This window comes from Cucurbita pepo, chromosome LG06 (assembly GCF_002806865.2).
Source record: "Cucurbita pepo subsp. pepo cultivar mu-cu-16 chromosome LG06, ASM280686v2, whole genome shotgun sequence".
Lineage (NCBI taxonomy): Eukaryota > Viridiplantae > Streptophyta > Magnoliopsida > Cucurbitales > Cucurbitaceae > Cucurbita > Cucurbita pepo.
In genome coordinates, this window is record NC_036643.1 from 8,762,369 (window position 1) to 8,776,433 (window position 14,065).

The following is a 14,065-nucleotide window of genomic DNA, read 5'->3' on the forward strand; positions in this document are numbered from 1 at the left end:
GCATTGTCATGAGTTTGTGGGGTATTGTCACGACCTCCTTCTGTTAGATAAAAGCCTGCCGTTTTCATTATTTGGGTTTTTTTTTCATGTTTTCCTTAAAATTAGTTAGTTGAATCTTGTTTTTAGGTCATATGAATTGATGCACACGATCGAATAGCTCCTTTTTAGCTAGCCATTTGGGCAATTTTTAGGCGCAAGATTTGTTAGCCACTTCCGCCATTTTTAGAATTTAGTTTGTTTTAAATAGCCTAATTAAATGAAAAACATTCATACGTTTTTCACCAAAGTCAAATCCCAAGCTTTTGTTCTCGGTTATTTTCTTACGCTTTCTGTTTTGATTCGTCTTCCAACAAATTTTCTTCGGTTGTTTTTCCTCCGTCAACAATTTCCTCTCACCAACATCGATTTCCTCAGTCAAAAGACATCATCCTCTGCCACCACATATGTGGCCACGTTCACGACCTCTATTTTCCTTGTTATGGCTGCCACATCCCTTAGTAATTGAAGAAGTAAAGTCAACCACATCATTTTTTTTCGTCTGCGCGAGCCACTCCTCATGTATGAGTAAGAAGTGTTTCTTCTCCTTTTTGTCTTCATAGCCACGAATGTTAAGATCGATCAACAACGCACACAGTCGATCAAGATGAACACAGAGAACAGGAGAGAGAAAATTCAAGAAGGAATATTGGCTAAAGGTTTTATCGATGATTTTAGGTATGTACTATTAAATAAAAGCTATGGTCCTTAAATTTAGTTGAGTTGTTTTGATCTTTTAAATTTCTGAATTCACCCATCCTATTGGAAGAGCGTAAATTTGGCCGGCCATCTATTTTTGTAATTTAATAAACATCGGGTCTTCAGCAAATTCTCTCCCTCTCTCTTTTTACTTTCTGCTATTATTTCTTGGAAGGAACTTTTTTCGGCCGTTTGGTTTTCGTCGACATTTTGCCAGAAGTCAACAAGTGGTATCAGAGCCAAGTTAAATCAACAGTCAAGTTAGCGTGAAAATACACACATCGCGATTTCTATCCTGGGTAGGAAAAGGTGACCAAAAGACTGCGTTACGTCGAGCAACGGAAGAAAAATGGAGTCCACCTACCATATGATGACCCGAGCCCTAGAAGATCTACGTTCTCCAAGCTCGACTTAGGGATTCGCATGACGCCGAAATTTGGCGGCACCATCCTGTTCCGATGAGGCGCAGGCTACTTCATTTCCATCGATCGCGGGCTACTCAAAATGATTGACAACGGCTCACGCAGGTTAGAGATAGAGCACAACTTGTCAGCCGGGCCCATCAAGATGCGAAGTGTTGCACACAGACCGAGGCAGAGAATTCACCTGCAAGCGAAAAGTGAGGTGGCAGAGACGGTTAAGCGCATTAAAGCGCGAGCAGAGGCCGAATGTGAGAAGAAGATGCGAAGTGTTGCACACAGACCGAGGCAGAGAATTCACCTGCAAGCGAAAAGTGAGGTGGCAGAGACGGTTAAGCGCATTAAAGCGCGAGCAGAGGCCGAATGTGAGAAGAAGATGCGAAGTGTTGCACACCGACCGAGGCAGAGAATTCACCTGCAAGCGAAAAGTGAGGTGGCAGAGACGGTTAAGCGCATTAAAGCGCGAGCAGAGGCCGAATGTGAGAAGAAGATGCGAAGTGTTGCACACCGACCGAGGCAGAGAATTCACCTGCAAGCGAAAAGTGAGGTGGCAGAGACGGTTAAGCGCATTAAAGCGCGAGCAGAGGCCGAATGTGAGAAGAAGATGCGAAGTGTTGCACACAGACCGAGGCAGAGAATTCACCTGCAAGCGAAAAGTGAGGTGGCAGAGACGGCCGAATGTAGACCGAGGCAGAGAATTCACCTGCCAGCGAAAAGTGAGGTGGCAGAGACGGCCGAATGTGAGAAGAAGATGCGAAGTGTTGCACACAGGCAGAGAATTCACCTGCAAGCGAAAAGTGAGGTGGCAGAGACGGCCGAATGTGAGAAGAAGATGCGAAGTGTTGCACACAGGCAGAGAATACACCTGCAAGCGAAAACTGAGGTGGCAGAGACGGTTAAGCACATTAAAGCGCGAGCAGAGTCCGAATGTGAGAAGAACATGCGAAGTGTTGCACACAGGCCGAGGCAGAGAATTCACCTGCAAGCGAAAAGTGAGGTGGCAGAGACGGTTAAGCGCGAGCAGAGGCCGAATGTGAGAAGAAGATGGGAAGTGTTGCACACAGACCGAGGCAGAGATGCGAAGTGTTGCACACAGACCGAGGCAGAGAATTCACCTGCAAGCGAAAAGTGAGGTGGCAGAGACGGTTAAGCCGAGAATTCACCTGCAAGCAAAAAGTGAGGTGGTAGAGACGGTTAAGCGCGAGCAGAGGCCGAATGTGAGAAGAAGATGCGAAGTGTTGCACACAGACCGAGGCAGAGATGCGAAGTGTTGCACACAGACCGAGGCAGAGAATTCACCTGCAAGCGAAAAGTGAGGTGGCAGAGACGGTTAAGCCGAGAATTCACCTGCAAGCGAAAAGTGAGGTGGTAGAGACGATTAAGCCGAGAATTCACCTGCAAGCGAAAAGTGAGGTGGCAGAGACGNACAAAGGAATTGCATAGTACGAAATAACATAAAAACGGATTCATTAAAAAATCCCACTCGATATTCAAATTGTTTCTTTTTGATTTCACAGGAATCAATAAAACATAAGAAATATTTCAATCCGGTGAAATTTCATCCAAATGTAGTAGGATCAGAATGAAGAGAACTATTGCTGATTTCAGCAAAGTTGAAGAAAAAAAGAATTTTATTTATCTTACAGATTGGGGTAATTCTAGAATTTTTTTGATTGAATTATGATCCATCCAAAGAGCAAAAAGAATCGACTAATTATTCTATGATTCATAAATTTTGAGTTGTTGGTGAAAAATCGAAAACTGTAAAAGTCGAATTTTTATAAAAAAAGGAATCATAGTTTAAAAAACTAAATAGAATCATGAGCTAAAAGTATCCATTAAACATAGTTAAAAAAAATTCTTTTTATAGTTAGAATTGGTTGGACGTGCCTATCAAAAAAAAAATTGAATATGAATGACTCCCTATTAACTCGGTTTCTGGGCCATAATCATTCTGTAGGAGAGATGGCCGAGTGGTTGAAGGCGTAGCATTGGAAATGCTATGTAGGCTTTTGTTTACCGAGGGTTCGAATCCCTCTCTTTCCGTACTAATTCAACAATGTTACTGACCACAATGTATCAAATCAAATAACAATGGATACTATTATTCCAATGGTTTTTCTTGGATATAGATTTTCTATTTCGAATTTTTATGGTACGGAAACGAAAAGACTGGAAAGAATGGACAAGAGATGAAAATCCCCCTACCGATCAATGATACATGAATGATAGAAAAATTTCCGGATCAAAACCTTACTTTCCTTCAGTCTCTTTACTTAGACTTCGGCGAAGGGGAGGACGAAATTGTCCGAACCTTTGTTTTTTAGTTAGGTTTAAGTCTGACGAGAATAATATTCTACAACGAGCAATTCATTTATTTTCAAACTGACCCATTTACTATCTATTATTTGATTGACTAATCCTTTATATTGCAATGGCTGAAGAGTCAAATGTTTTGGCAATTCCTGAAGCGGGGATGAATCAAGATAATTTTGAATCAGTGCTCTCGATTTTTTTTCATCCTTTGCTGTAATAATATCTCGGGGTTTGCAACGATAACTTGCTATATCCACTATAGAACCATTAACTAAAATATGTCTATGATTAACTAATTGGCGGGCTTGAGGAATAGTCGAAGCCATACCCAATCGAAAAAGGATGTTATCCAAACGCATTTCAAGTAATTGTAGTAAAACTTGACCCGTTGATCCTTTGGCTTTTCCGGCGATACGAACGTATTTAAGTAATTGTCGTTCTGTAAGACCATAATGAAAACGCAATTTTTGTTTTTCTTCTAAACGAATACGATATTGAGATTTTTTACCGGAACGCGATTGGTTTTTAAGATCGTTTCCGGTTTTGGGCCTTTTACTAGTTAGTCCCGGTAAAGCCCCCAGACGACGTATTTTTTTGAAACGAGGCCCTCTATAACGCGATATAAAGACTCCTTATTTTATTTAAATTTCATAAACCTAAATTAAAACTAAATGATAAATATGATAACTGAAGCGAAATCCAGTAAAGTATTGTACGACAAAACAAAGACTAATTAGATGACTTTGATCAATATACGGATCCTATTGTATCTGTATATGATACACAAAAGTAAGAGTTCCTTTCTTGATTTGTTCTACAGAAACGTATCTCGCGACGTCATCTTTGACGAAAGCACATTCTGGCAGTGGAACGACGTGGTCGAGGCAGACCACAACCAAAATCAATTCACATTGAAGTACCTCATCACCGAGCCGGAAGAAGGAGGAGCCCAGCATCAAGAACCGTCACCGCCGCCAGCAGGTGCACCCCCTGAACCAGTGGAGTTCACAACACCACAGAGGCCGAATGTGAGAAGAAGATGCGAGTGCTGCACACAGACCGAGGCAGAGAATTTACCTCAGCAAGTTTCGGTAAGTACTGCGACGAGTTCGGAATACAACGGCACCTAACGGGCGCCCTACTCCCCCCAACAGAACGGAGTGGTGGAGCGCCAAAATCAGACGCCATATGAGGCCTGGTACAACAAAAAGCCAGTTGTACATCATCTCCGCATGTTCGGTTGCATCGCATACATGAAGGTAACGCGTCCCCACCTTGCCAAGCTCGATCCCAGGGGGCTAAAGGTCGTCTTCATCGGCTATGAACCCAGGCGCAAGGCGTACAGACTCTATGATCCTGTAGGGGGTAAGCTCACGTATCTCGCGACGTCATCTTTGACGAAAGCACCTTCCGGCAGTGGAACGACGTGGTCGAGGCAGACCACAACCAAAATCAATTCACATTGGAGTACCTCATCACCGAGCCGGAAGGAGGAGCCCAGCATCAGGAACCGTCACCGCCGCCAGCAGGTGCACCCCCTGAACCAGTGGAGTTCACAACACCACGGACTGTGGATTCGACGTTGGATGCCGATCACGATGATGATCTGGTGGCCAGGTACCGGAGGATGGACAACCTAGTGGGAGGAGGTGAACCACCTGGACTTGCAGCGCGCGAGCTCAAAGAAGTGGCCAAACTGCATGCCATCAGTGCAGATGAACCGAACGCCTTGGCTGAAGTAGAAACGAACCCGTGCTGGCTGAAGGCAATGCAGGAGGAGATGACATCCATCACCAAGAACCAGACGTGGAGTCTAGAGGATATGCCCCCGGGACATCGAGCCATAGGTCTCAAATGGGTCTTCAAACTGAAGCACAACGAAAAAGGAGAAGTTGTGAAGCACAAGGTCCGTCTGGTGGTGAAGGGCTACGTCCAGAAGCAAGGAGTGGACTTCGAAGAGGTATTTGCGCCGGTGGCAAGGTTAGAATTCGTCCGTCTTTTGCTGGTAATTGCGGCACATTGCTCTTGGGAGGTTCACCATATGGACGTGAAGTCTGCTTTCCTTAACGGAGAGCTGAAGAAGACCGTCTACGTTCGACAACCACCTGGCTTCCTGGACAATGACAACCCCAGTAAGGTACTGCGCCTGCACAAGGCACTCTACGCGCTTCAGCAGGCCCCACGAGCCTGGAACGCGAAGCTCAACAGTAACCTACTATCACTGAAGTTCAAGCGCTGTGCCTCTGCGCATGGCATGTACACGCACGGCCATGGCAAGCAGCGACTGATCTTGGGAGTGTACGTCGATGACCTCATAATCACTGGAGGCAACATGGAAGACCTCGAAAGGTTCAAGAAGGAGATGTCAAATAACTTCAAGATGAGCGAACTCAGCGTGCTCAGCTACTACCTCAGCATCAAAGTGCAACAGAATTCTACTGGCATCTCCATCTGCCGAAGTGCGTACGCGAAGAAGCTGTTGGACACAACTAGACTTGCGGACAGTAATCCTACAAGGACGCCAATGGAGGCCCGGCTCCAACTAAGGAAGGCCGGCACTACGACGACAGTCGACTCCACCAATTACCGCAACATTTTTGGGAGTCTGCGCTATTTGGTAAACACTCATCCTGTTCTTGCTTATTCTGTTGGATATGTGAGTAGGTTTATGGAAGCACCTAGGGAAGAGCATCTAGTGGCTGTCAAGCGCATCCTGCGCTATGTACCCGGAACCAGAGGCTGGGGTGTAAGATACTGCGCAGGGAGAGGAAAGGAGAAAATCAAGTTGGTCGGCTATAGTGATAGTGACATGGTCGGTGACGTTGATGATCGTAAGAGCACCAGCGGAATGATCTACTTTCTCTCAGGCGGCGCGATCTGCTGGCAATCAACAAAATAGAAGGTAGTTGCTTTGTCTTCCTGCGAAGCAGAATACATCGACGCTTCGTTGGCAGCAACACAGGCGGTCTGACTTGCGCGACTAATGGACGAACTCATCGGGAGAGAAAGCGATCCACCAATGCCTACGTGGACAATAAAGCTACGATCTCCCTGATAAAAAATCCAGTTTTGCACGACCAGAGCAAGCACATAGAAATTAGATTCCACTACATTCGAGAATGTGCAGATCGATGGCTCGTCAAAATTAATTTCATCCGAACAGAGGAACAACTTGGAGATATTTTCACCAAGTCCCTGGCGCGGGTAAAATTTGAAGAACTACGCTCAAAGATCGGAGTTCAAATAATAAGGTAGATATAGCACAGCTTTTAGGAGAAGATTATTAAATAAAAGCTATGGTCCTTAAATTTAGTTAAGTTGTTTTGACCTTTTAAATCTCTGAATTCACGCTAATGGAAGAGCGTAAATTTGGCCGGCCATTTTTTGTTAACTTTGGGCGAAGTTTTAGCCCACTCTTTCTATTTTGTAATTAGGTTTGTTATTTAAAGAATTCAACTGAATGAGAAATAAACATCGGGTCTTCAGCAAATTCTCTCTCTTTCTCTTTTTACTTTTCGCTATTATTTCTTCGAAGGAACTTTCTTCGGCCGTTTGGTTTTCGTCGACGTTTTGGCAGAAGTCAACATGTACACTAAGAGAGAATACAAAGAATGAAGAACGTAAATTTTGTGAGTGGGGTAGTTGTTGAGATCTCTATCATATCTTTAAGAAATATCTACTCTATCTCTACCAGATCTTTTACTATAAATAGGCATCAGGCTCTATATCCCAACAATCTCCCACTTCGAGACGGATCCAATCAACCAAGAATTTCATTCTTAATCTGCACCATACCACTTAGGCTTTCCACAATCTCAATGTTCCAACCTCAACACAACATGTTTGTTGGATTTTTTGCACCCTCTATATACTCCAAACACATCACTATCTTCCACTAACCTCCAAGTGAAATGGTATCGTCTTTTGTGTTCTGTCTTTGAATGATAGACTGGGTTTCTCACCAACTGCATGACACTTTAACTATCTACTTGAAGAATCTTCTCGCGCAGATTCTTGCCTAATTCTTCTAGATAGTCTATCATCCATATCATCTCCTTTCCAACTTCAATTATTGCCACGTACTCAGCCTCAGCAGATGAAAGAGCAACGCTTTTCTAAAGCCTACACATCCCATCATCCATTGCTTGCTCCCACCTGGTTGTATCCTCCAACTGTAGGGTCTCAGCAACAGTCTCAAGAGTTTTTTATGGCTCTGGATGATCTTTTCAACACCTTCTCAAGTGTCGCTCGTTTCGCTTTTGGTTCCTCAGCAACAGTCTCAGAAGTTTCTTGAGTATTCGCTGCAACATCACTAGGTGTATCTTTCAGCAACTCAACCTCAACTCCCATTTGCTTCACTTCTAGTTCCTCAGCAACAATATCAGGAGTTTCTTGAGTATTTGCTACAACATCACTAGCTGAATCATTCAGCAACTCAACCTCAACTCCCATTTGCTTCGTTGACCCAGTACTTTTCTTCAATTCTCTAAGAGTCTTTGTGAAGCTAACTTGTTTCTTTTTGCTCATAATGTAGTTCTTACAAAGACTCATATCAAAAGATTTCAAACCTTCCAAAACTTCTTCTACAGTCAGCATCTTCATTCCTTTAACACTCATATGTCCAAGTCTATTATGCCATAGACTTGTAGTTGAAGCACTCTCAGCAACAGCAGCTATGCTCATACACCCTGCAGTGGTGTATAAGGTTCAAGATTTTGTGCCACGTGCTACCACCATAGCACCATTCACAATCTTCCACGAACTCTTCCCAAACTTTGTTGCATAACCTGTGTTATCCAATTGACCAATAGAGATCATGTTCTTCTTGAGACTAGGAATATATCTGACATTCTTTAATGTCCACTGATTTCTTGCCAGAGATTTTATGCAGACATCTTCTTTTCCTTCAATCTTCAAATCTTTGTTGTTGGCGAGATACACCTTCTCGAAACTTCCAGACTTGAATTTTCAAAACAACTCTTTATTTGGAGATTTAAGAAAAGATGCACCTGTATCCAAATCTAGGATTCAATCAAACTGTCCATGCTGAGAATTAGAGCATCCCTAATGTCTTCTGCTAAATTTATAGAATCATCGTCATCCTCTTATTTGTGATTATTCATCCTCTTTTATCTTGTACAATCTATCCGAAAGTGACATTTTTCTCCAGAACTCCAACACTTTATGTTTGGTTTATTTGGAGATTTTTTTCGGTTCTTTGATTTTGATCGCCCATTGTTTGGGCCCTTTAATTTACTTCTTCCCTTTCGATCAACATTGAGAGCATTACTTGATGAATCTCCGATTTCTCGTTTTTGAATACTTTTGTTGAGAACTACATCTCGAATTTCATCGAACTTTAGTTTATCAGATCCTCGTGAACTGTTTATTGCGGCAACAACAGTATCCCACGACTCGGGTAAAGATTACATCAAAATCAATGCTTTAATTTCATCCTCGAAATTAATTTCCACCAAACTCGATTGACTTACAATCATATTGAATTGATTTATATGATTAGCAACAGATCCACGTTCAGACATTTGTAGATTGAACAGCCTCTGCATCAAATATACCTTATTCATAGCCGATGGTTTCTCGTACATATTCGACAGCGCCTTCAACAAATCTCACGTTGTCTTCTCCTTGATGATGTTGAACGCCACATTTCTGGACAACGTCAACCAGGTCAACACTAGAACCTGACGATCCTTGAGCTTCCACTACTCCGTGGTCATGGTATCCGGCTTCACCCCAACAGGGGGTACATACAATCTTCAATCTGTATCTTCCAGAAACTGAAATCGGATCCATCAAACTTTTCAATTCCAATCCTTGAACTTTCCATCTTCACAGATTGTGGTGAATCTCGCCTCACTCTGATACCAGTTGTTAGGATCGCTCAACAACGTACACACTCAATCAAGATGAACACAAAGAACAGAAGAGAGAAAATTCAAGGAGAAATATTGGCTAAAGGTTTTATTGATGACTTCAAGTATGTACACCAAGAGAGAATATAGGGAATGAAAAAGTACATTTTGAAAGCACCGACTAATGGGGTATATATATGGTTTCCATTTACTAAATATAGCTTTTCTACCATATATTTTAGTATAAATAGACATCAGGCTCCATATCCCAACAACGAAGTCTCTCCTCATGTACCTTAATAGGACCAACGATCTCCTCAACAATAACATTTTAGGAGTTTAATTTGCTTTTAGCACGAAAGGATTACAGCAATATAATAGCTTTTGCACTACTTTTTAACATCATAGGTCTCTCAATATATAATTTTACAAATTTATTATAGCGTCTACCTCAAATTAGAGCTCACATGGTTTTAACTTATACTCCATTGATCTTCCACACACTTCTCATTGATTGTTAAGACTGAGAAATAGAAATAGAATTGGAATCAAAGTATGTATTCTCATTGATATTCATAACCTTTCAATAGATACAAGCTACCAACTAATACCTACAAATAAGAAAATATAAACTAATTAAATAGTGAGAATAATAAAATATACTATAAATGAAAGAATATTAAGATATAATATCTAAGATATTCCATAAATAATATATACTCCAAATATTATATCTCAACCCTTTCCCTCAAGTTGAAGAGTGTATGTTAATCACATCCAACTTGTCTTTACGAGTGTAGGTCAATAAAACCCAAGTTGTCTTTACGAGTGTAGGTCAATAACATCCAAGTTGTCCTTACGAGTGTAGGTCAATAACACTTGTCTTCCCAGTAGTGAAAATGAGTGTAGGTCAATAACACTCAACTTATCTTTGAGAAGAGAGTGTAGGTCAGTAACATTTTTGTCTTCCTAGTGAAAATAAAGAGTGTAGGTCAATAACACTCAACTTGTATTTGAGAATGACACCAAGATAAGTGCTCTGGATCACTTGAGAGGTTGTGAAAGAAAATACTAACATCTTGAATATGCCACCTTTGAGCTTGGTGAGAAATTTGAAGATACTTTTCACGATCAAACTTATCATGATGGATGATCGGCGGCTGTAAAGACTTCATTGATTGAGTTAGGGTTTGGCTTTGACTTTGATACCAAACCTTAAATCAAGAAGAAATTTTGATATTTAAAAATACAAAGATCGGTGCTCTGATACCATGTTAAGAATGAGAAATAGAAATAGAATCGGAATCAAAGGTATGTATTCTCATTGATATTCATAACAAAAGTAGACTCCCCACGACTCTGAATTCGAGGAGTATGAGAAGTGTGGGTCTAAAATTGTGCTTCAAGAAGCTGCGGAGAGCATGACAACATTGTTGCAAGACATAGACAGAGTGCTACACCTTCTCATAGTGTTTAAATGTTGGAAGTATCTTCTTAAGGCTAACGTCGCGAACCTTTCAACAAAAAAATATGCACAGAACGGTCCCTTGACGCTAATTTTCACAGGATCAAAATGTTAGGAGACATTATCGCGATGTCAAAACATTAGGAGACATTGTCATAATGCTCACGTGCTTTTTTTTATATAAAAATATCGCTTACTCTATTAGCAAATAAACTTAATTCATCATTAATTATATGGCTACACATGAACAAATTTTTAAAATGCAAAATCTAAAAAATTCATTGAATACATCTTAAAATTAGATTTAAGATTATACATATATTAAGTGTATTCGTTATTTAATAGTTGGTATATGTACGGTCATAAATAATGTTTCAAAAAGTCTAAGACCATCTATATAGGTCTCTTCCTTGACAAAATAAAAGAGAATTTATTTGATCCCACCTCGGTTGAAGAGGGGAACGAAACATTTCTTATAAAGATGTGAAAATCTCTCCCTAATAAACGCATTTTAAAATCGTGAGGTTGATGTCATAAGTAACCGGCAAAATAGACATTATCCTTTCTGTAAAATTGTACATTGCCCCAAAATACTTTGTGTTGGATGATGGAAGTCCCACATCGACTAATTTAGGGAATGATCATGGGTTTATAAGTGAGGAATACTAACACTATTGGTATGAGGCATTTTGGGGAAGTCCAAAGCAAAGCCATGAGAGCTTATGCTTAAAGTGGACAATATCATACCATTGTGGAGAGTCGTGTTCGTCTAACACTTTGTTTTTTTTTTTTTTAGTGTGGCCCTTTTATTTTAAAACTTTCTTGTGAATTTTATGAGTAGTTGTGAGGAAGTAACATTTCTTTGATTCATGTTAGAGGGCAATATTTCTTTGTTCTTGAGTGAAATGGAGGGTATATATTCATAGTTGTAACTCAAGTTATTGGGTCATGGGACAAGAAGTAGCTTTTGTTGGTCTCCTTAAAGGATTTGTAGTGTAAGTGTGAGTCCAATTGTAATCTATGATATAGTAGAACTTCGAATGGTTGAAGACCGGAAGTAATCCCAAGTTTTAACATATTGGTGTGACAAACCACTATTAACGAGTTGATGGAAGCCAAAGAAGTTTTTTTTTTTTTTTTTTTTTTTTTTTTTTTTTGACTACCTTAGTTGAATTTATTTCATCATGCCTTCATTTCTAGTTCTACAATCTTTGTATTCAAGAATGAGCTAAACTTACATTCAAGTCTGGAGTGAGGTACTTTTTGTATAACAATTTCCTCGAGTTAGCATAACATTTCGTGGTGTATTCTTTGAATCTTCTTCTTGAAAGTTTTGATTTCAATTCCTTGTGTTGATTTAGCCAACCGTTAACATGTAGTAGCATGCTTTAGGCGTTAGAAGAGTCGAGACGTGTGAAAAGATTTAAGGGGAGCACAAGTGCAATACTAGGAGAAAGGTATTCGATGAATCTGTGAGATTCAACATCAGTTGGGGATAGTTGGGGAGGAGAACTTAACATTCTTTATAAGGGTGTAGAAACCTCTCCCTAGCAGATACGTTTTTAAAATCATTAGGGGGAAGCTCAAAAGGGAAAGCCCAAATATGACAATATTTGCTAGCGGTGGGTTTGAACTTTTACAAAATGTATTAGAGTCAGACATCGGGCGATATGCAGTGAGGAGGCTGAGTGTAACGACCCGAAATTTTCTACTTAATTTAAGGTCGCTACTGTATACATACCATAAACATTGAATGCGGAAGACTTCATTTAAATTCCATAAAACATAACCTTTAACTTAAAAACACAGCCATGGACTTACGTGTTTCGAAAACATCTTTAAAACGACACAACAAAAGACCCGAAATAAAATAAATAAGCGTTTAAGTTTAAAACATCCTATTCTATCCTAAGTCTAAGAAAATAAATACCACTATCCTATGCATGTGCCATGATCTCGAGTTGCGATGCCGTCGTCAGCCGTACAGGAATGCCTTGCCTTAACCTGAAAAATGTAGTAGCACATGGCTTGAGTATTTAAAGAAATACTCAGTAAGTGACCCCACTATTGGGGTTAAATGCAACAATCACATGCAATGAAATGATGGGACCTATCTTTCGTTTCGTTTCGTTTCGTTTCGTTTCGTTTCGTTTCGTTTCGTTTTCCCTACGGTGTAATCCTAACAGGTAATCGTGGACGTGTACCATATACTCTACACGCAGCCCATACGTGCGAGTATGGGCTCACCAGCTAGTTCGCACACCGCTGGGCCACTGTCCCTAGCCGGTGGGCATGCTCTGGGGGCCTACCGGGACCCGTTAAAACTAGAACCGTCACGGCAGCGCTATGCAAAGCATAACGATCGTTGTCCTGCCATTGGATGTACGCGTCCGTACCCTCGTGATGGGATAGGGGTATCCCCCCAAATGCATGAGCACACAATATGCATGAGGTCCCACTAGTCCTACAGTTATCATTAATGAACATAACCCCCTGTCACGTTTTCATGCTTACATGTCATTCTCATTCTCATTTCTTTACATATCATACATATTCCTAACGGGATTATGTTTCATGCAATTTACCGTATTTCATGTCATACAATTCATGCAGTTACATTCAAATATTCATACAAACAAGCCATAATCGTTCAAGGACCACACATCGTTACATGCATTACACATCACATCAGACTAAAAGCATACATTCACGTTCACATAACTTCGTACTTAAGCACAATAATCTAGCATACAATGTATCATATCATAAACAAGTCATAACGTAAACACTTCATAGTCATATCGTTCTCTAACTTACCATAGCCTTAACGTTCTTATACCTATCACAGATATATCATTACGTAACGTACCTTAGTCATATCGTCACAAGAACGTATCCTAACGCTATCGTTCTATCAATCTATCACAAACCTATCCCTTTCTACCCATAACCTAACCGTATTCTTTCATCAATCTCTCCTATCCATAGCACTCCGGTATGTAACCTAACCTTAACGTTTCATGAACGTATCTTACTCCTATCGTTACATTTTGTTTTGTGCATCCTTCTCGTATCCTATCTCAAACATCTCCTAGAGCACATCGTACCATAATTATTATCATACAATCCACATATTATATAACATAACATAACATATAGGAAGCATATCGATCCACAGACAATTCACACATATCAATATATATGACACGTGCAGAACCACAGGGCACGTGTCAACACCAAAAAATAACCATGCCGAT

General features: G+C 40.6%; 1 protein-coding gene and 1 non-coding gene across 2 annotated transcripts; both read left to right on the forward strand.

Moving 5' to 3' along the window:
* The first annotated feature begins 3,113 nt into the window (after window positions 1-3,113).
* On the forward strand, window positions 3,114-3,200 carry TRNAS-GGA. The gene has a single exon. It is a non-coding gene; the product is annotated as a tRNA-Ser (tRNA).
* A 388-nt stretch (window positions 3,201-3,588) lies between these two features.
* On the forward strand, window positions 3,589-7,764 carry LOC111797484. Its single transcript, XM_023680493.1, has 5 exons — window positions 3,589-3,683; window positions 4,291-4,561; window positions 4,625-4,835; window positions 5,357-6,126; window positions 7,558-7,764. The coding sequence occupies exons 1-5, from the start codon at window positions 3,589-3,591 to the stop codon at window positions 7,762-7,764; spliced, it is 1,554 nt and encodes a 517-aa protein (XP_023536261.1).
* The last annotated feature ends 6,301 nt before the right edge of the window (window positions 7,765-14,065 follow it).

Bases quoted from the DNA above. Each gene is read 5' to 3' on its own strand.
- LOC111797484 (XM_023680493.1), top strand. From the start codon at position 3,589: ATGGCTGAAGAGTCAAATGTTTTGGCAATTCCTGAAGCGGGGATGAAT. The intron at 4,562-4,624 runs GTAAGTACTGCG...TCCCCCCAACAG, and splicing joins ATTTACCTCAGCAAGTTTCG to AACGGAGTGGTGGAGCGCCA. The intron at 6,127-7,557 runs GTGAGTAGGTTT...CCACGTACTCAG, and splicing joins TTGCTTATTCTGTTGGATAT to CCTCAGCAGATGAAAGAGCA.